Here is a 23,122-nt window from a genome sequence, read left to right as displayed (position 1 = left end):
GCTGCAAAGGATGCAGGACCTAGAGACAAAAAAGTTGATTCAGTGCTTTAATTAATTGAAAATGAAGCCAAACACAGTTCCAGGTATATCTGACTTTGTACTCCTTGAGAAGAGAAGTGAGAGCTGCTCTTTTGGTTTCCTGAATTTGGTACCTAAGAAAATTTTGATAATCTCTGTGTACTTTCAAGAGAAGAAGCTTAAAGTTGATTTGTTCTGTTGCATGGGAATATGGTCCCTTTAGTGTTTCCTTTCTTCCTGGTGCACCTAAAAGTCTGCATTAGCAAGAGAGCCCAAGAGCAGTCTCCCGGGATTAATGAGAGGTCCCACGTTTGTAATAATTTGGAAAGGCAATGTAGTCAGTAGTCTATAGCTTCTCCACTTATGTCCACCAAATGGAGGGCTGTAGTTCCCAAAGGAAGCTCCGTGATACCCCTGTGAGCCCCACATGACCCACCTCTGAGCCCTTGTGCACATTGCACCCTCTGCACACGCTTTGTAGGAAGGTTTTCTATATCAGTGCTTTTCCACACATGACCACCCAACATGGCTTTCCTCCCAGGTTGCAAGTCACTGTCCTCACCTGGCCACACCACATGTCACTCTCTGTGACCTCTCCACCAACAACATTCCATGCTACTTCTTTGGAAAATTGCGACCAAGGATCCCATCCTGTGATGGGTGCAGGTTCATGGAGTAGGGAAGAATTTAACTTTTGAACACACAAACTGTCTAATGCAGAGTTTTGATACCGAAAATCATCCATGAAATTAGAGGGGGAAATCAAAATACTGAGAAAAGTGCCCTGGATGTGGTGGGCAGTGCATAGCCTCCTGTCAAACTTAATCGCGCTCTTTGAAGAAAAAATAACTCTCCTGTTCTGCTCTGCAGTCCTGTAGCTATAATTTGAGTCAGAAGCAACAAAGATCTACCTTCTTACCTTAAGTACAAATGGCAATTGCACGTGAATATGTCATCAGAAGATCAAGAAGTCCCAACTAAACCAAACCACTATGGCAAGAATATTGAGAAGTTTCAGGTGGGAAGTCTTACCTCACAAGCGTGAGCTCCTAGGCTTCTCAGCTCTGGTGAGGCGGCTCTGGCCAGCTGGATTTTTATACAGAGAATGAGCCCTGCCTTAAAGAAGAGGGATTTGGGGGGACTGTTCTGACTAATTCCAGGTGTTGCTGTGCTCTGGCTTACTATTTTCTCATGCTTGCTGTCTGGCAATGATGTCACCTAGGCTTGTCCTTGCTGTCCGCCCTTGTGGGGTCATTGCTATGGGTGACAGGCTTCTAGGGTGGCAAAGGATTAAAATCTTGAGGAAGTTTCCAGACTAATGGGACTAGAAAGAGTCATGGCTGCTGACCCAAGTCTTGATCTTTAGCCTACATTCGTCCTGTTGGGTCTCTTATATTTGAAGCAGATGTGGAGATAACAGTAGGTATTTCTGGCTCTTCTGGGTGATCATAGGGAAGGTGGCAATAAGTGAATCATCCATTTATCACTGGACCTGGACCTAGGGGTGGAGATGAAAGGCTAAAGTACCTGCTTTGGAAATGACTTGTCTCTGTGGAGGAAGCCTTAAGGTGCCACACTGACCAGGGCTGGTAGATGTCACTGGGATGGACAGTCAGGATTGACTGGATCTGTCTGACACAGTGGCACGGCCTGAACGGTGTCTGTCGACTCTGGAGGGTCACAGGAAGATGAGAGCTCTGATTCCTGACTTTGTACATCAGCCGTTTCCTCTGGTCACAACGGAACAAACCTGAGGTCTCCAGTGCAGAGCTGCCCTCTGTGTGTAACCTCCTACGCCTGGAGTGGCTATGGCCCTTTGAAAATATCAGCATCCATGGCTGGTGCCGCGGCTCACTAGGCTAATCCTCCGCCTTGCGACACCGGGTTCTAGTCCCGGTCGGGGCACCGGATTCTGTCCTGGTTGCCCCTCTTCCAGGCCAGCTCTCTGCTGTGGCCCGGGAGTGCAGTGGAGGATGGCCCAAGTCCTTGGGCCCTGCACCCCATGGGAGACCAGGAGAAGCACCTGGCTCCTGCCATCAGATCAGCGCGGTGCGCCGGCCGCAGCGCGCCAGCCACAGCGGCTATGGGAGAGTGAACCAACGGCAAAGGAAGACCTTTCTCTCTGTCTCTCTCACTGTCCACTCTGCTTTTCAAAAAAATAAATAAATAAATAATTAATTAATTAAAAAAATAGAAAATATCAGCATCCTTGAAACTGAGGTACATAGGTTGCTCTTCCCTTCCCACTGCTCTTTGCTGTCTCCATGGACCTGTTACCCCAGGATTAGTACCACCATCAGCCCCATTCCCCTGTTTCCCAAAACCCATAGCTGTTGATTCTCACATAGTGCCTGGCTCAGTCAATGGGCAATGGTTGTTTTTCTGAACAGATAAGTGGATTCTCTAAAGGGAGGAAGGAAGGAAGGGTAAAACAGGTGAAGGGAGAAAAAGGGAGTGGCGAGGGGTGGAGAGAAGGGAGGAAGGGAGGGGAGTTCTGTAAAGCAGCTTCTTGAAAATGATTCACTGTCTTATGACAGGTTTCTGGTATGCATGGAGCAGGAGTGGAAGCTTCCACCGCCTTCCCCACCCATTGCCTTCCCTCTGCTAGCTTTTGATCTGTTGTCTCCTTCCAGGGTGGTGCCAAGGCCATCACTGTGCCTAAGCTCCAGTCTTTGGTATCACAATAGCTCTCATTCAGGGTTGAGCCCAGGTTCATCTCCTCCACAAAACCACCCTCTAGGATGCTCAACAGAGGGAGACCTGGGCAGATCCTGCTGTACCACCCCGGATTCTCATCACCAGAGGACTCTGCTTCCTGTCCCTCAGTCCTCCATCATGCTGTTTTCCTGAGAGGCCCCTGGCTGACCCAAAACAGCTTGGAATGTGGGTTTTTCAGGTTCTCCCTTGATTCTTGACCTCAGTTCTAGACATTCCTGTCTCATTTCCTGTGTTGCTTCCTGCTGCCCTTCCCTAACTGGTGCCTCATTCACTCCAACAGAAACCTCCCTTCCATTAACTTCTTGGACTGAACTTTACACCAACCCTGTTATTCCTGTTTGTGTGGTCCAGCACACTCAGCCTTGTTTCTTCATTAGCAGTGGTGGGTGTGCAGCGGATGCTAGTCTTCCTTTCAGAAAGGCAAACTTCATGGCTCCTGAGGATGAGTTGCACCTCCCCAGGTACCTTGGTTTTCCAGCTGGCTCCTTTCTCTTGTGGGATGAGGCTGCTACTTTTCAACCTCCATTGTCCTAGGACTTTCTTGAGACCTGTGTGTGGGCAGTACTGCATACCTGTTAGGCCCTCTGCAAATCTCTTTTCTTGGTTTTGTCCCTTTGCCTAGAGCTCTAACTCTTCTTTCATGATCTGGGGCTCTTTGATGACACTGCTTGAGATGTCCGTGGGACTCTTTTTTTAATGTGTAATTTTAGTCATTCATAGATTTTATTTGTGAAATGTCTTTTTCTTCCTTCCTTGGCAGAGTTATAAGAGAGGAAGACACATGCACACATACACACATACACAGACACACACACAGACACACACACACAGAGAGAGAGAGAGAGAGAGAGAGCGAGATCTATCCACTGGCTCACTCCCCAAATGGCTGCAATGGTTGGGGTTGGGCCAGGGCAAAACTAGGAGCCAGGAGCTTCTTCCAAGTCTCCCACATGGGTTGGAGGGGCCCAGATACTTTAGCCATTATCTGCTGCTTTCCCAGGCACATTAGCAAGGAGCTGGATTGGAAGTGGAACAGCTGGGACTTGAACTGGCATCCATGAGGGATTCTGGCTTTGCAGGCAACAACTTAACTCGCTGTGCCATAAGGCCAGCCCCAATCCATGGGACTCTTTAATGTGTGTGTGCAAGCTTGAAGTGCAGGCTATTTAATGCCTGGGTGCCCCCACTTTATCAATGAAGGCCTGGACATGTTCTTTTTTCTGCCTTCAAGGAAAATCTTTCTGAGACACCTTTCTCATAGTTGACTACTTTGTACCATATTTATGTTTTGCTTTTCCTTTTGCCCACTTTCATTCTTACTTATTCCTCTTCCACAGGATTACATTTGTCAGTTACCTACTTACAGATAAGACTGTTTTGGAGAACTCCAGGTTGAGATAGTTACCAAACACACACATTTAAACAACAGCAATCCTTGTCAAATTCTTCCAAAAATCAAAAGAGATGAAATACTTTTTAAACTCATTTCGAGGCTGGAATTATCCTCATACCAAAGTCAGGAAAGAGGACTATAAGAAAACTGATGTCTAATATCTATTATGAACATCGACGCAAACATCACAGCTAAATAGTAGCAAACCAAGCTCATGAGCACATTAGTAGGACTCTATGCTAGAACCAAGTGGGATTTAATCCTGGATGCAAAAATGCTCCAGCTATGAGAATTAATCCTTGTAAAATATACATCAGCATAATGAAGGGCATCTCAATTGATTAAAGAAAAAAATGCAACAAACTTTTATGATAAAATGAAAAACCACCTCAACAAACTAGGAATAGTGTGAAACTATTTCAGCATTATAATAGTCATATATGAAAACCCCATAGCAAACATCATACTCAGCTGTGAAAGAGTGAAAGCTTTTCCTCGAAGATCAAGAAAAAGACAAAGATTCCTGCTTTGCTAATTCTATTCAACACACCACTAGAAGTTTTAGCTAGAACACGTAGACAAGAGAAAGAAAAGAAGAAAAAAGAAATCCAATCTGGAAAAGAAGTAAGTTATGTCTGTTCTTAGATGATACAACTTGAAGTTTCTACCAAAAAAAAAAAGTTTAGAATTAAAAAATGCATTTGGGACAGGGTACAAAGTCATCATAGAAGAATCAATTGCATTTTTATGCACTAACAATGAACAATTTGAAAAGGAAATTAAGAAAGTAATTCCATCTATAATAGCATGAAAACAATAAAATACTTAGGGATTAACTAAGAAAATGATAGGTTTGTATGATGGAAACTATAAAACATTGCTGAAAGAAGTGAAAAAAGACATAAAGTAAATGGCAAGACTGTCATGCTCATGGATTAGAGAACTTTCTATGGTGAGATATTCATAGGGGCCCACCTTGTGGCCCAGAAGGTTAAACTGCCATTTACAAAGCTGGCATCCATTACTGCGTGCTGGTTCAAGTTCTGGCTGCTTTTCTTTCCATTCAGTTTCCTGCTAATGCACCTGAGAAGTGGCAGATGATGGCTGAACTACTTGCATTCCTGCCATCCACATGGGAGACATGGATGGAGCTCTTGGCTTCTAGCTTCAGCTACTGGGTGAATGAGCAGATGGAAGATCTGTTTCTCTCTCTTCTTCTCCTCCTCCTCTTCCTCTACCTCCTCAGCCCTCCCTCCCTGTCTTCCACCCCATTGCTCTTTCAAATAAACATTCTTTAAAAAGATACTAACATCTGGGGCAGGCGCTGTGGTGCAGCGGGTTAAAGCTCTGGTCTGCAGCACTGGCTGGCATCCCATATGGGCACTGGTTCTAGTCCTGACTGCTCCACTTCCAATCCAGCTCTCTGCTATGCCCTGGGATAGCAGTAGAAGATGGCCCAAGTCCTTGGGCCCCTGCACCCACATGGGAGACCTGGAAGAAGATCCTGGCTCCTGGCTTCGGATTGGCACAGCTCCAGCCATTGTGGCCATCTGGGGAGTGAACCAGTGGATGTAAGACCTCTCTCTCCATCTCTACCTCTCTGTAACTCTGTCTTTCAAATAAATAAAATAAATCTTTAAAAAAAAGGTACTAACGTCACCCAAAAAGATTTACAGATGTAATGAAAATCTTTATCAAAACTCCAATGTTGTTGTTGGTAGAAATATAAAAACTCATCTGAAACCTCAAGATCAGGAATGTCCAAATAATCAGAGAGAAGAAAAAGAGGACTCACAGTTTCTGATTTCAAAATTTACTACAATGCTACAGTAAGCAAAGCAGCGTGGTACAGATATGACGTCAGGCATATAGAGAGATGGAGTCGGATAGAGAGCCCAGAAGGAAATGTCATATGTGGTCAGGCGATGCTTGACAAAGGTATCAAGACCATTTCCCAGGAAATGCTGCTGGGGAAACTGGAAACCTACATTCAGAAGAGTGAAGTTTGGCTCTTCCTAATACCTGTAGATGCAAAAATTAACTCAAAATACATCAATTATCTAAATATAAGACCCAATTAAGAGAAAACCTAGGACAAAATCTTCATGGCACTAGATTTGGTAATGATTTATTTGATATGGCACCCAAGATAGAGGCAACAAAAGAAAAAATAAAATTGATTTAGTAAAATGCATCAAAAGACATAAGCAGAGTGCAAAGGCAACCCAGTGAATGGATGATGTTATTTGCAGATTATATGTAAAAAGAATTTGCATTCATAATATCTAAAGAAATCTTAAAACTCAACTACTAAAAAAAATCCTAATTCAAAAATGAGCAAAGGGCTTAAGTAAACATTTCTTGGAAGAAGGTATGCAAATGACTAGTAAACACATGAAAACATCACTAATCAATAGGGAAATGAACTCAAAACAACAGTGAGACATCATACCCATTAGCACAGCTACTATCAAAAACCCAGAAGACTTCAAGTGTTGTTGCAGATGTGCAGAAATTAGACTCTGCAATGCTGGCAGGGCTAAAATATTGGATAGTTGCTGTGGAAAGCAGATGATAATTTCTAAAAAATTAAACATGTATGACCCAGCCATCCTGTTCCTAGGAATTTACCAGATGTCCCAGATGAAACTGTATGTCCACCAGCTGATGACCGGGTAAAGAAAATGTGGTTTATATACGCTATGGAATACCATTCATTCACATAAAAATAAAATCCTGTCTTTGTAACAAAATGGGTACAACTAGAAACCATTCAACTTAGTGACATAAGCCCATCTCAAAAAGATAATTATCATGGGTTTTCTCTGATGTGTGGCAATTAATATAGAATACTAAAAAAATAGGATAAAATGGTCATTTTGGGGTGTGATTGTCATTTTTTAGCTCTTGTTTATACTCCTGTAGAACTGTGGTCTTCCTACTTTTTACTTGTTGGCTATTATGATTAGAGTCAAATTAAGTCTGTGACTATAGGTTGGTTTAAAATTATGTCTTTACAACAACTGACAGAAGAGAGGGGAGGGAGGGAGAGCATTAGAGGAGAGCGGGGGAGTGAGGGAAGTATGGTTGTCTTCTTGGAACTGTACCTATAGAATGTGTAAAATCTGTTCTCTTACAGTAATAGAATATTTTTTTAAAAAAGGAATTACCATATAACCCAACAGTTCTACCCAAAGAACTAAAAGCAGGGACTTGCAAAGATTTTATACATTCACAGTCATAATATCATTAATCACAAGAACCAACCCAAGTGTTCTTCAAAAGAGGAGTGAAAAGCAAAATGTGGCATCCACACAAGACTGAATATTATTCAGCCTAAAAATGGAAAAATAAATCAGAAGCATGCTACAACATGGGTGAATCTAGAGGACTTTATTTTAAGTGAAATAACCCAGCCATCGAAAAATTAATACTTCAACTCCACTTAGGTAAGATATGTAGACTCGTCAAAATTCTGGAGCCATCAAGCAGAGGAAAGGTTTAGTTTGAAGCTCATTCCCCTAGTGATTAATGATGCTTGCATGTATTAATTGGCCATTTGGATACGGTCTCTGGAAAAATGTCTATTAAAGTCCTTTTTTGAATTTGGTCCAGGGGCTGGGAAGATGAAGAAATTGACGGTTTTCATTTAATGAATATATAATTTTAGTTTTGTAATACCAAAAGTGTTATTTCAAAGGCATTTTTCTTTCTTAAATAACGTTATTTAGAACCAATTACATTTTAGAGTAGTATTGAAAAGAATAAAATGGCAAATCTATTCAGTACTTTTTATAATCTAATGTAGTACTGATACAATCTTGCAAAATAAATTTACATCATTCTACAACACATTTATGTGGGTAGCCCTCTAGGAAGATTAAAGATTGTGTTCTCCCAGTTCCTGTCCATGTGATCACCACTTCATTCATGGAGAATGGAAAGTCTCCAACTGCAGATCCTCTCAATTGGACTGGGGAGACATAACCTTGCCCCGAGGGAACTCCCTGCTTTCTGAATGATACAGCCCTCTCTTCCCTATGGTTCTGAAGGCTTGGCCAGGAGCAGCAGGTGTTCTGCAGTTACGAGGCCTGCTGCTCTAAATATGGGGGGGGGGGAGCGGAATGAGATTGGGCATGGATCAGGCTCAAAGCCTTCTCAAGGTCAGACATGGTCTGGGTTCAAGGAGTGTAGTACAGACGCTACTCTCAAATCCACTGAACCATCTAGTGAGGGGATAAACCTCTCAACCTCTCAGCAGACAATAAATGAATCCCGCCATTCTGAAGGCAGCACACTGGGCCCTGAGCAAGACAGAGAAGGTTCCTGCTCCCACGGCACTCCAGTCCTGAGAAGTCAGCTGTGCATTCAGGAATCTTGGCTGTGAGGGTTGTGTGATGTGGGACATAGAGGGAAGTTTGGTGTGGGCTGCAGGACATCTGACAGCTGGGCCTGCAAATGTGTCAAGGGTCAGAGGACCTCATATGATCCCAAAGCCCAGTCTAGTTACTTGGGTTTGCAATAGTATGTGGGGTGGCAGGGATGGGGTGGGAGGCTAAATATAAGCAAAAAAAAAAAATAATAATAAAGCAGTTAGAAGAGAGGGGATTGAACTGAGAAACTTAAGCTGGCAGCTGATTCAAATTTAGGTTGTTATCCATTTTTTGTTATTATTATATACAACACTGAATAAATACCCTGATGTATAAAATCTTTGTGACATGCATAAATATTTCCTAAAAAGAACTTTTTAGAATAGAATTTGTGGTTCGAGAGTCAGACAGATTTTTAACCTTTTGAGCCTTCCCTGCCAGATTTCCCCTTAAAATATTTAAATTATTTTATATTCATCATGGCTAGGCATCGCAGAGCCCATTTCTCCACTAAGAGTCAGAAGGAGGAAGGGTGGGAGCGGGGGCTGTAGGGGGAATAGGGTGGGAAGTATCACTATGCTCCTAAATCTGTATATATGAAATACACGAAATCTGTTTACCCTAAATAAAACTTTAAGAAAGCATCACTAGGAATCATGCTGTTTGGTTATTATCAGTCCTGAGTCATCTCTAGATCTTTCCATCGTTGAAACAGGCAATAATTTGAAGCCCCCTCAACAAGTACATACCTAACGGACCACAGAGATCCCATTTTCCCTGCCAGTCTGGCAACTACTCATAACTTTTGGGACAGTTTCTGCCCAGTTTCCAAATATTACTGAGTCATTCCAGTGCCACCTGTGGTGCTTGTGGGTCTGTCATGGGATGCCGGTCATCTGCCTGCACCTGCTTGATGCTAAGGACAACTCACCTTGTCAAACACCGGGGCTTACTCCCCAGGCACAAGAGCAGGCAGCCCTTCTGAAATTTTATATTGACGTCACTGCCTCTGGAAACAACTTAAGACTCCATACCCACTCGACAGAGATTGCAGACCTCCTCATTCCTGAAATCAAGAAGACGAGGCTATGGGAGAAGATGGAGGGGGCTGGGGATCTGCAGAACTGGACTGTGGGTGTGTTGCAGATATATAATATATATAAAATTTCTGCTTTTTGTTAATTTCTTCCTCCTTTTTGGATACAAGTTTCCTTATCTTGAAATGCAAGAACTATACAAAATACTTGTTAATTCTTTCATGCATGACATTTTGAGGTTTAATAAACTACTCTTCACCAAATTTAGCTGATTATTGACCCAAATTAGATCAAGAGAAGCTCCTCTTTGTAATATCCACTTAAAAATTACCTTCTGGGGCACGTATCCAGCATAGTAGCTATGATGCCACCTGGACACCCACATGCCATTATCAGAGGGCCTGTGTTCAAGTCCTGGCTTGGCTTCCAATCCAGCTTCCTGCTAATGCACGCCCTGGAAGGCAACGAGTGGTGGCTCAAGTACGTAGGTCTCTGCCACCCATGTTGGAGATCCATACTGAGTGCCAGTCTCCTTGGCATGGCCAAGAGATCCCCAGAAGTTGTGGGCATTTGGGGAGGGAGCCAGTGGATACAAGACCTCTTTCTATCCGTCCGTCTCTGTCTTTCTCTTCCTTTCAAGTAAACATAAACAAGTAAATAAAACTCACCTCTTTTTAGAATGACTTGATAGGTTTCTGAGAGTTGTGTTGGGAGAGACACTATTGGGAATGTGTGTGTGTGTGCATGTATTCTCACATGTGTGCAATGTACTCATTTCTGTAAGAAGGTTGTGAATATCAAGTCTCCTAAAAATGGAGAACTGTCCAAGGGGAGGCATTGTGCGCTATGTGTGTTCCATCTTCCTGGTACAATTTTAGGCCTCTCTTGACATGATGGTTACTCAGAGAAAGAAAATTGTCTAAGCTAAGAAGGTGGAGCTTGTAGGTGATTCTGTGAGTGTGTGGCTAATATGATGAATGTGCCTCTTTGTATGTCTCAGAGAGTATGGAAGGCAAATAAATGAAGAAAAATAGACAACCAAGTTCAACAATGGAGGAATAGATGGGGACTTGTAGGGAGGGTATTCAGGACTAGTGGTGGAGCAGGCACCATGGAAATCAGGCTTGACTCAGTCAAGTGCGAGACGAAAGCCTGGATTCCGCTGTAGACTCCCATAGTGACGAGATCTGGGTGGCATTACACAACATCCATCACTACCCCAGGATGCCCTCCTACGTGACGCCCCACAGCCTCCTAAACACACACAGAGCCAGAATTAGCCCTGTGACTTCTGTAGCAACTCCTCTTTGCCTGTGGGTCCCGATTCACATGGCAGAAAGAAAAAGCAAAGATACAGCCAATGATACACACAACCAAGAGTGAAGTTAGCAGTGGTTTAATGGGGAAAGTTCAGGAAATACATTTCTTCTCATCCAGAATCCCTCTCCAGTTGAACCCCGAGCAACTGAGGGCCAGCAAAGCCACTAAGCTTCTGCTTATTGCAGAGGCTCAGAGAACTTTAGAATGCAAAGAGATTCATAGTTTCAAGGTACAAGTGAGAGAGAGAGAGAATGTCCCGGGGTGAAAACATACTGATTACAGATATAGAGACAGGTGAGACATGGAGCAGATGGGAACAGAGTGTTCAGCATCTGGAGGTCAGCTTCTCGAAGATACGGATGTCAGCACATTACTTCTACTTGATCTTCTTCTGAGACAGGCCAGGGGTGACTATTGAAGGATTTGGCTCTTGAACATTGGTGTAGCCAGGCTGAGGGACCACGGAGTAGCCGGTCCCAGGGACATTGGTGCATCCTGGCTCAGGGACCTTGGTGTAGCCAGGCTGAGGGACCACGGAGTGGCCTGACCCAGGGACACTGGTGCATCCTGGCTCAGGGACCTTGGTGTAGCCAGGCTGAGGGACCACGGAGTGGCCTGACCCAGGCACACTGGTGCAGCCAGAGTCAGGGACCTTGGTGTAGCCAGGCTGAGGGACCACGGAGTGGCCTGACCCAGGCACACTGGTGCAGCCAGAGTCAGGGACCTTGGTGTAGCCAGGCTGAGGGACCACAGAGTAGCCTGACCCAGGGACACTGGTGCAGCCAGAGTCAGGGACCTTGGTGTAGCCAGGCTGAGGGACCACGGAGTAGCCTGACCCAGAGACACTGGTGCACCCTGAGTCAGGGACCTTGGTGTAGCCAGAGTCTGGAACCTTGATGGAGCCTTGCTCAGGGACCTTGATGTAGCCTTGCTCTGCAATGATGGTGTTTCCGGGACTTGGAACATTTGGGTGGCATGGGTCCTTGGTTATGGGAACAAATGTATCTTGAGGTGGAGGCTGGCAGGGTTGTTTCGCCTGGTGCTGTTGAGGCTGAGGGGGTGGGGTAAAGGGTTGCTTCTGCTGGTAGGAGCTCATTCTTCCAAGAATGTCGGACCTAGAGAAAGAAAAGCTGAGTAATTTGGAGAAAGAAGGAAGAATATCAGTTTGGAGGTATTTATCTAATTGCATGCCTCTTCAGAAGTAAGACCCACCCTTCTTTCTGTTTCCCTGAATTTGATAACGTAGGATCCTTTGAGGACCCTTGTATGGTTTCAAGGCTAGAAAGCAAAGGTGATATGCTCCACTCCACGTGAATGGAGCATCTCCCTATGCTCTCTCTCTTCCTGATTCATTTAAAAGCCTGTGCACAAGACTGAAGCGCAGAACAAAGGGTACAACACAATGACAGCCTCCTGGGAATGACGTGAGGCTGCAGGGCTCTGGTCATTTGGAACTGTGGTAGAACAAAAAGCCTGGAGTCTACCAACTCATGTCCACCGCTTGGAGTGTGTTACTTCTCACAGGAAAATCCTCTGTATACTTTCCCGTGATGCCCACACAGTCCTTCCCCGAGCCCCTCTTCACATGCTTTCTGGAGCCCTGCTGACTGTGTCCCTGTTTGGTCCTCATTGTGCCTCTCGTCCCACAGGCTCGGGGGCAGATAACAAGGCACCCTCCTCATTTTGCTTCAGTCCTCCTTTTTCTTATTAACCTATCTCCATTTTGCATTTTCACAAAGCATGCCCAGAAATATAGCTTCTGATGAATCATACACTCATGAAAAAAAGAAAACTTATCTTTTAACCATCCAAATTGCCAGAGACATGCCTTCTGTATTGGAAAGTCTCAGTGAATAGGAGAGGGAGAACTAAAATATCACTAAAAGTGCCTTTGACATGGGCATATTCTCCTGCCAACTAAACATATCTTCAGATAAATCATTTCCACCTTGTTTTACAGTTATGTAAAGTGACAAGTCAAAGAACTTACAAGATCACCCTAAGCAGAAATTACTATCGCTTTGAAAATAAGTCTATTCTTATCATCACAAAGAATTCCCATTCAATATAAAGTACCTATAGGAGAATACAAGAAGCTTCAAGTGGGGAGACTCACCTGCTATTCAGAGAAGTTCAGCTTATTCAGCCTCTGTGCTCTGATGAGGAGTCCCTTGTCAGCTGGCATTTTATACAGAAAACGAGCCCTGCCTTAAGGAAGAGAATTTTTTCCTGGCTACTTGACCTTCATTCCAGTGTTTGTAATGAAAATCTTCAGCTTAACATTTTTTCACACTTACTATCTGACAGTGATGTCACCTGGACCTGTCCCTATTGTCCACCCTTTGTGGTGTGAATGCTGTGGACAACAGGATTCTTGGGTGGCAGTGCACTAAGTCGGGAGGAAATTCTGGAACTAATTAGCCCAGAAACAGCCATGCCTCTTGGCCCAGGTCCTAATCCTGAGTTTAGATTAGCACTATTGGGTCTCTTCCTATTTGAAGTAAATGTGGGGGTAGCAACAGGCATTTCTGGTCCTTCTGGGAGGCTGTGTTATGGTGTACAACAATTCAATGATCTGATTTTCAGCTCTTCAGTGGACCCAGGCCTGGGAGGGGAAATGAAATAAAATGCCTGTTTTGGCATTGTCTTTCTTTATGGAGGATGTTTTAAGATGCCACATTGAGCAGGGATGGTAGACTTCATTGGGGATGGACAGTCAGGACTGACTGAATCCCTGAGGACCCTACCCTCATCATGTCAGTCTTCTCTGGAGTGACACAGCAAGAAGGGAGCTCTGGTCATCTGACTTCATGCATCAGAGTTTCCTCTGATCCCCATCGATGAAGCTCAGGTCACTAATCCAGAGTTGCCCTCAGTATATGATCTCCTACAAGGAGTGGCCATTCAGAAATCCGAACATGCTTGAAACTCAGGTTTGCAGGTAGCTCTTCCCTTTGCACTGCTTTGTTACCTTCATGAACCTGTTACCCCAGGCTCAGCCACCACAATTAGCTCCATCCACCTGTTTTCCAAAGTCAGTAGTTGCACATTCTCACACGCTGCCTGGCTGTATTGGTGATCAGTCAATGGGCAATTACTGTTTTTCTGAATAGGTCTGTGGTTTCAGGAAAGGCAGAGATGCATGAAAGTAGATAGGAAAGAATGAATGAAGAAGGAGAGAAGGAGGCAGAGCACTGTAGGAGAGTGATGGGCAACACTGGAGCAGAGGGAGGGGCAGCAATGGAGGAGAGAGAGAGGAAGAGGAAGAGGACGAAACAGGATGGAGAGGGGAAGAGGGGATAAATGAAGAGAGAGAAAAGCATCATCTTAGAGAGGTACCAAAACAAATGTCCTGAGAACCCTATGGTTGCTTCTTTTCTAATATTTTTTATGGCTGCTTCTTTAAAATGACTCACTGTCTCATGATAAGCCTTATGGGGTGAACTGAGAAGTTATGGGTTCACCAAGGAGTGGACACTTCCACTCCCTTCTCCACCCATTGTCTTCCATCTCTGTTAGCCTTTGACCAGCCGACTTCCTCTGGGGTGATGCCCAGGCCATCACAGTTCCCAAGCTCAAGTCTTTGGTATCACTTTTTTATTTTATTTTATTTTTTTGACAAGCAGAGTGGACAGTGAGAGAGAGAGAGACAGAGAGAAAGGTCTTCCTTTGCCGTTGGTTCACTCTCCAATGGCCGCCGCGGCTGGCGCACTGCAGCCGGCGCACTGCGCTGATCTGATGGCAGGAGCCAGGTGCTTCTCCTGGTCTCCCATGGGGTGCAGGGCCCAAGCACTTGGGCCATCCTCCACTGCACTCCCTGGCCACAGCAGAGAGCTGGCCTGGAAGAGGGGCAACCGGGATAGAATCCGGCGCCCCGACCGGGACTAGAACCTGGTGTGCCGGTGCCGCAAGGCGGAGGATTAGCCTAGTGAGCCACGGTGCTGGCCAAGTCTTTGGTATTACGATAGCCCTCTTTCCAAGTTGGGTCTAGATCCTTTCCTCACCAAAACCACTTCTTAGGAGCTCTGGCCAGAATCTGCTGCACCACCTGGAATTCTTATGTCTGTAGGAACCTGCTTCCTGCCCTTCTGTTTCAATCTGGGTCTCTCTCTTGTTTCCTCTGACTTTGGACCTTTGTCCTAGGAGAAATTCCTTTCTCATTTCCTCTGTTGCCTCCCTGGGTGGGTTTTCTCCTGCCCTTCCCTAACTGGTGCTTCATCCACCCCATTAAAAGCTTCTCCGGCATCAACTTGAACTTCTAACTTTACCCCAACCTTGTTCTTCCTGTTTGTTTGGGCCAGCATACTCAGTGTCTGAAGATTAAGACTTCTTGTCCTTCAGAGAAGCCTTGTTTCTTTGTGGACAGTGTTGGACTTGCAGCTGATACCGAGAAGTAAACCTGTGGCTCTGATGGTGAGTTCTACCTCCCTAGCTACCTTGAAATTTTCCACTGGTTACCTTCACTGTGGGACAAGGCTGCTACTCTCCCAGCTTCCTTGTCCTGGGACCTCCTTGGGACTTGTTTGTGATTGGTACTGTGCACCTGTTAGGCCCTCTCCTCATCCTCTGTACCTTGCTCCTTTGCCTGCCGTGACTGCACGGACCATTCCCACACTCTTGCTTGGACTCTGCCTTTCCTTTCTCTAACTCAGCAGTGTGAGATGTCGACGGGGACCTGCGATGCACTTGTGGATGTGCAGGCACGAGCTTCAGCATAGTTAACATGCAGCAGCCTTGTTTACCAATGGAAGACATGAGCTGATAGGTAATGCTTTCCCCTTTCATTTTCTTTTCTTTTTGTAAAGATTTATTTATCATTTACTTGAAAGTCAGAGTTACACACAGAGAGAAGGAGAGGCAGACAGACAGATAGAGAGAGAGGTCTTCCATCCGCTGGTTCACTCCCTAGATAGCCGCAACGGTGCAGCTGTGCCAATCTGAAGCCCGGAGCCAAGGGCTTCTTCCAGGTTTCCCATGTGGGTACAAGGGCCCAAGGACTTGGGCCATCTTCAACTGCTTTCCCAGGCCATAGCAGAGAGCTAGATTGGAAGTGGAGCAGCTGGGACTCTAACCGGCGCCCATATGGAATGTCGGCACTGCAGGCGGCGACTTAATCTGCTATGCCACAGTACCGGCCCCCTCCCCTTTCATTTTCTGAGAAAACCCTCTGTGACAGCTTTTTTGGCCCTGGGGTTCAAATTCTCATTGTTCTTGGAGGTTGCCTTCATTGTAACATATTCTTTATAATCTATTTATTTTCCTTTTCTCTGACTTTATTCCCCCTTTTTCCTGAAGTCCTTTCCCCTTCAATTACATTCCCAACAAACTAGCTTCACATAAGACTTTATCTTGGGCTTTTTGGGGGAGTACTGAAGGCTAAGGCATATTATGAAGTACCTGCTCTATCTGAGATACAGAAAGAGAAACACAAGTGATGGAAGACATTGCCTTCCAGTGACAGAAGGCGTTGCCTAGAGGCCAACGTCAGAGGAATCTGATTGCTCCCTGTAAGAATTTGAAGCTAATATGGGACCTAATGTGAGACTCTGGACCTGGGCTGTTCAATAGAGTAGCCATTAGCCATAGGTGAATATTTAAAGGTAAATATAGACCTTTGGAATCTGGATCGCAGAAGATGAGCATGGTGAGACTGCATCTTGCCCAGGGCCAAGCAATTGGAACTCTGGTGTAGACCCTGTGGTTGGATACGTATATACATTTTACATAGTTCTGTTTTTGATTTATTTTTGTGTGATTTTAAACTACGGAGTCAGCCTGGTAAAGGTAGTGCACCTTCACTTCATGGTAGAATGACGACAAAGTACCCTGGCAGTCTTGGGATCTGGGTTGTACAAGGACTGCTGCAATATTGGGGTGTCTCAGTGAGCAGGTCTCCAGGAGTGTTGTCAGAGGTTATAAGATCACTATCTGTCACCACCAGTACCTTGCAACTGTTCCTAGCTAAGCCAGCCAGCAGCACCCAGCAGGATTCTGCCCATCAATCCTGCAATAATGGAAGCGCAGCCTTCCCCAGTGCCTGTGTCCTCCAGGACCCCAGGCTTCTGATGTTGGTAGAAATGGGGCAGCCATTGACTGCTCCCTGTGCTGCCTGTTCTGTAGAATCTGTAAGTCATATGTTGATGAAATAACCTTCTGAAACAGTCTGGTGCCACTGTCTTGATTTTTCTCATGTGTGAGGAATTTTTACTCTTCTTTCCTCATGTATGTTGAATAATGTGTGCAATGTTAGCAAAATAGAAAGACAACCATCCTCTTATGATTGTGTTATCAGATGTGATGTCATAGATTTCCTGATACGATCAGGGTCCCTGAAAATCTGAGACTCACACTTTGAGAGCTGGTGACCCAATGCAACAACCCCAGTGTGCAAAATTGAGGCCAGGTCACATTGGCCCCTGAGGCAAGAGAAAGTACAAAGCCTTGAAGTGGGGAAGACCTAAAAGTCTCATAAATTATGATCTCAGTACAGGTACCCTGGAAGGGCTGACACACTCTGGAGAAGGGCTAAGTGGAAGAAGGGCTATAAGATCACCAAGGATTTAAGAAATAATTATAAGAAGCAAAAAAGCTCAGCTTATTATTTTTATTTGCATGCCCTGTCTGTACAATATGAAGAATTGATTATTTATCATTTTATTTATCTCATTTTAAAAAAAACAGTTACATTATACTTACACAGGGGCTCATAGTCTTGCAAAGGTAAGGCAGCCTTAAAAGTGTTGGTCCCAGAGAGCACAAGAAGTGCTTTATGTCAATCACTCATCCTGTCCAATATCCCCTGTGGAGTTTTAGAAGGGAGAGGTCTTTGTATTTTTCTCTACACCCCTTGCAGTTAAAGAAATGCCAATTCCAGTTTGGAAAGTCATTGATGAAAAACTAAAGGCCCTGAAAGCAAATCTCCACCTGCCAGTATAAAGCTTTTTGAGATTCTATGCAACCAAATGGGAAACGCACATTCAGTATCTCTGCCCTTCAATGTATGATGATTGCTTCAAGAAGAAGCATTTTGTGTGTGTGATTTTTAAAAAGATAAATTAGCTGTTTTTCATGAAACATAATTTTCACTTCAAAGAGTAACTTACAGGCAAATTTTTATTACTCAGATGTGGTGGTTTGGTAGACATTGTCTCAAAAATGAACGAAGTGTTCCTGTCACTATGAGGAAAGCAACTGATCCTAAAGTGACCCCAGTGGTGCCATCATTCATGCAATGATGCAGTCCTCCTTCTGCGCCTGTGGATGGCACCTGTGGCCTGCTCCTAGCCAAGGACCAGGGCGCGGGCAGTAGGATATCACTGCCATGGTGCTGTTACGTGAGATTCTGACTTAGCAGCTGCAGCTGGAGCCTCCTTGCAGGCGTGGTAAAGCGTGGGCCCCAGCCAGATGTGCTCATGCCCCTTTTTTCTATTTCACATAGCATACCTCCTCCTGGAGAAGTCATCACACGGGGTTAAATCCTTCCAACGCCTCTGCAGTGTGTGGCTCCATCCCTGAGAGAATGGACCTCAGCATTTGTGTTCTCTTCTGCTCCCTGGACAGAGTACATGCCCAGGCACAGAGCAGTTAGATGGGCTCATAGGAGTGCCTACTACCCAGTGGAAAATGGGCAGACGTGGTGGAGATCTCCCCTGCGCGCCAGGAGCAAGTTTCCCTTCTCAAATCCAGACTTCGCAGATTCACAGCAGTCAGCAGTGTAAAATGGGGAGAGAGACCCTGGAAGACAGGGCTGCAGAGTCAGGACCTGAGTTGCTGAGGGAGCAGGAGCAAAACTATCCCACCAGTTCACATGTAACTCGGATAAGTCTGTGTCCAGTAAAGTTCTTTTTCACCGTGCCACTGCAATCATGGTCTTTTAAGGTGGAAGCATTTGTCTTAGTGGGCCGAATACCTAGGGATAATTTAATTTAATTTAAAATTTTACCTATTTGCTGGGGATAATGATTACTCGCTACTGAGAAGAAGTAAAAGATTAAATAAATAAGCCAGGAGGATTGAAAAAAACAGGATTGATATGTTTTCAACATTTTTTGTTTCTTTTTATTACAGATTTATTTATGGATGTGTTTGAAAGGGTTGGGGGGGAAAGGGAATCTTCCATCTGCTAGTTCACTCCTCAAATGACCACAACAGCCACCTTGAGTACGTGTACCTTGCAGACCCAAGTGATGCTGATAATCTGGCGACTGCACACCCACTTGCAATCCCTGGGGTCAGTTCTTATCTTAGTTCTCAAACATTGCTGCGCTCTTTCAGGCCCATCTGGAGTGTTGTTTATGCGCCTTCTTCTGCCTCGCTCCCCTTTGGTACTTGTATCACAGTCCATCCAGCTTGTGAAAGAGTTCGCTTCTCAGTGACTCTTTTTCTTTTCCTTTTTTTTTTTTTTTGACAGGCAGAGTGGACAGTGAGAGAGAGACAGAGAGAAAGGTCTTCCTTTGCTGTTGGTTCACCCTCCAATGGCCGCCGCGGCCGGCGCACCACGCTGATCCGAAGCCAGGAGCCAGGTGCTTCTCCTGGTCTCCTACGCGGGTGCAGGGCCCAAGCACTTGGGCCATCCTCCACTGCACTCCCTGGCCACAGCAGAGAGCTGGCCTGGAAGAGGGGCAACCGGGACAGGATCGGTGCCCCGACCGGGACTAGAACCCAGTGTGCCGGCGCCGCAAGGCGGAGGATTAGCCTAGTGAGCTGCGGTGCCCGCCATCTCAGTGACTCTTGACAATTCCTGGCCACCCCTCACCCTCTGCAGACAGCTCCCTAAAGTCCCAGACCTGGTTACTGGAGCTTCTCAGACTTGCTGCTCCCCAGGAAAATCAGGAAGGGGGCGCTGCGGACGAGAAGCCGGAGACTGGAAGTCCAGAGGTGATTCAGAAACAGGACTTTGGGGTGAGCTTGAGTCATTGTCTCCTCCCCAGAACCGCAGCGTGCTTGTATGAAAAATGAACGCCTTGCATTGGGTGCCCTTCTAGTCTCCGTTCACCCTGACATTTTATACTGGAGTGACCTGACCTCTCAACTTCATGCTGTTCGTACCCTTTTTAAACTTGCTTGCTTCTAAAGCTTGCTTGAATGCGTCTACTGTTTCTTCTTTTCCTTTTGATGTGTTTGTTTTTATGTTTTACCTAGAGAAGTGCTGTTGTGTATGTGTAAGTCTGTGTATGTGTGTGTGTGTGTGTATGTGATTGGAGAGAGAGAAAGAGAGAGAGAGAGAGCGCGCGCGCGCGCGCGCGAGAGAGAGAGAGAGAGAGAGAGAACCATGTAGGGGCTTTTGTGAGATTGTGTATTATTTGTGGGAAAGAGGTGAAAATATCTCTTTAAGGACTTTCCTAGGGCAGGCGCTGTGGATTCTACTCTCCTTCCTGTGACAGAATCAGGTGTTTTCATGGTGGGCATGCTGGGCTAGGCTAAGGTGATTAAATACAACTCGTGTGTGTGTGTGTGTGTCTGAATGTCTGTGTAGGAGTCTTTCCCTATGTGGGACTCTATATGTGTGTGAGTAGGAATGTTTGTGTCTAGGGATCTATACATGTGTGTGGGTGTGTGACTATGAATATCTCTGTCTAGGAGTCTTTCCTTTGTGTGTGTGAGTGTGTGCGTGTGAATATCTGTGTCCAGGAGTCTTTGTGTATGTATGTGTGTCTGAATGTCCGTGTATAGGAGTCTTACCCTTTGTGTGTGTGTGAATATGAATGTCTATGTTCCGGAGTGTGTGTCTTTGTGTGAGTGTGTGTGTGTGAATATGAATGTCTGTGTCCCAGAGTGTGTGTCGCTGTTTGTGAGTGTATGTGTGTGAATATGAATGTCTGTGTCCTGTAGAGTGTGTGTCCTTGTGTGTGTGAGTGTATGTGAATATGAATACCTGTGTCCTGGAGTATGTGTCCTTGTGTATGTGTGTGTGTGAATATGAATGTCTGAGTCCTTGTGTGTGTTTGTGTGTGTATGTGAATATGAATGTCTGTGTCCTGGAGCTTGTCTCCTTGTGTGAGTGTGTGTGTGTGTGTGAATATCTGTGTCCAGGAGTCTTTGTGTATGTATGTGTGTCTCAATGTCCGTGTATAGGAGTCTTACGCTTTGTGTGTGTGTGTGTGTGTGAATATGAATGTCTATGTCCCGGAGTGTGTGTCCTTGTGTGTGTGTGTGTGAATATTAATATCTGTGTCCTTAATTAATATCTGGAATGTGTGTCCTTGTGTGAGTGTGTGTGTGTGAATATGAATGTCTGTGTCCCAGAGTGTATGTCGTTGTTTGTGAGTGTGTGTGTGAATATGAATGTCTATGTCCTGTAGAGTGTGTTTTTGTGTGTGTGAATATGAATATCTGTGTCCTGGAGTGTGTGTCCTTGTGTATGTGTATGTGTGAACATGAATGTCTGAGTCCTGGAGTGTGTATCCTTGTTGAATGTGTGTGTGAATATGAATGAATCCTGGAGTGTGTGCCTTGTGTGTGTGTGAATATGAATGTCTGTGTCCTGGAGTGTGTGTCCTTGTGTGAGTGTGTGTGTGAATATGAATGTCGGAGTCCTAGAGTGTGTGTCCTTATATGAGTGTATGTGTGTTTGTGTGTGTGTATGAATGAGTCCTGGAGTGTGTGTCCTTGTGTGAGTGTGTGTGTCTGAATATGAATGTCTGTGTCCTTGTGTGAGTGTGTGTGAGAGTTAGTATGTGTGAATATGAATGTCTGAGTCCTGGAGTGTGTGTCCTTGTATGAGTGTATGTGTGTGTGTGTATGAATGAGTTCTGGAGTGTGTGTCCTTGTGTGTGTATGTGTGTATGCGTGTGTGTGAATGTGTGTGTGTGTGAATACGAGTGTCCCTTAGAGTCTGTTTGTGAAAGCGTGCATATCTGAATGTGCCTGAGTCTCCCCCTGTGTGTAAGTGTGGATAGGTAAGAGTTTGTGGGTGTGAGTCTGAGTGTTTGACTCCATGTGTTGGGGGCTTCAGAAAGGGAAATGAGCGAATAACAGGTTGAAATATAAGCCAGTACTATTCCTTTGGAACAACTTTTAGAAGGGAGTCTGATGAAAAGAGCCAGGGTAATTTGGGGGCAAAGACTCCGAGTTAGAGGTAGGCTAAAGCAGGGCCCATTGACCCCTGGGTGTGGCTCAGCTGAGAGAAGAAAGCCCTGCCCTAGCTGCGGCCACCCAAAGCAAATGACTCTGGGTGACCTTAACCACTGCACAGTTAGGAGTGTGCACCAGCCACACACACACACATACACACACGGAGCCAGGTGTGGGGTTAACAGTCATTTAATGGAGACAGAACAGGAAGGCTCACTTGATCCCGCCCCAGTCCCCTCTCCAGACGCGTGCTGAGCAGCTAGGAGACCAGTTCAACCAGTGAGCACGCCAGCCTTCTCCAGAGGCTTGGGAACCCTCCAGAGTGAGTGTAAGGGGAGGAGGATGACTCACACTGACAGTGTGGTGATTGCAAAGGCGGGAGGAAAGTGGGACTGAGAAGCAGAAAGGGATAAGGGATTCAGCATCGGGGGCTGGTTCTTCATGGGTGTGGCTGTGGATCACATCACTTCTGCTTTGTCTTCTGCTGGCATGGCTCCGGCACCTTGGGCTGGCAGGGCTCCGGCACCTTGGGCTGGCATGGCTCAGGCACCTTGGGCTGGCAGGGCTCAGGCACCTTGGGTTGGCAGGGCTGTGGAACCTTGGACTGGCAGGGCTCCGGCACCTTGGGTTGGCATGGCTCTGGCACCTTGGGCTGGCATGGCTCCGGCACCTTGGGCTGGCAGGGCTCTGGCACCTTGGGCTGGCATGGCTCCGGCACCTTGGGCTGGCAGGGCTCTGGCACCTTGGGCTGGCAGGGCTCCGGCACCTTGGGCTGGCAGGGCTCCTTGGTTTTGGGGACACAGGGTTCCTGGGGTGGAGGCTGGCAAGGCTGCTTCACCTGGTGCTGCTGCAGCTGAGGGGGTACGGTGCAGGGCTGCTTCTGCTGCTGAGAACTCATGTTTCGGTGGCAGCTGGTCCTAGGGAGAGAAAAGCTGACCCAGTGATTCAATGAAACAGACGAGAAGTGAAGTTCAGTGCCAAGTAGGTTTCTTTTCAGTCCCTTTTGGAAGAGAGAGCCTCTGGTCTCCTCCTCACTGGTCCCTTACACTTGAAAGTTCTTGACGGCAGGGGGCATCTTCACCTGACTCCCTTTCTCCCCAGACGCATCACCTCCCTCTCTGAAAACCTCCCGGGACAAAGCTGGCTTCTGGGAGAGCTCTGAGGCCCGTGTAGAGCACCACACGACTTAC

The 23,122-nt window shown here is 45.8% G+C and overlaps 2 protein-coding genes across 2 annotated transcripts; both read right to left on the bottom strand.

The window, feature by feature from the left end:
* Positions 1–11,235: 11,235 nt before the first annotated feature.
* On the bottom strand, positions 11,236–11,955 carry LOC133760977 (small proline-rich protein 3). The gene is made up of 2 exons (XM_062193607.1): positions 11,704–11,955; positions 11,236–11,655 (listed from the first exon to the last, which is right to left on the bottom strand). Exons 1-2 carry the CDS (start codon positions 11,953–11,955, stop codon positions 11,236–11,238), a joined length of 672 nt encoding a protein of 223 aa, XP_062049591.1.
* A 10,404-nt stretch (positions 11,956–22,359) lies between these two features.
* Positions 22,360–22,830, bottom strand: LOC133760976 (cornifin alpha). Its single transcript, XM_062193605.1, has one exon. It carries the CDS (start codon positions 22,828–22,830, stop codon positions 22,396–22,398), a length of 435 nt encoding a protein of 144 aa, XP_062049589.1. The 3' UTR covers positions 22,360–22,395.
* Positions 22,831–23,122: the final 292 nt, after the last annotated feature.

Source organism: Lepus europaeus, chromosome 5 (genome assembly GCF_033115175.1).
Source record: "Lepus europaeus isolate LE1 chromosome 5, mLepTim1.pri, whole genome shotgun sequence".
Classification (NCBI taxonomy): Eukaryota; Metazoa; Chordata; class Mammalia; order Lagomorpha; family Leporidae; genus Lepus; species Lepus europaeus.
This window is presented reverse-complemented; position numbering and strand designations above follow the sequence as displayed.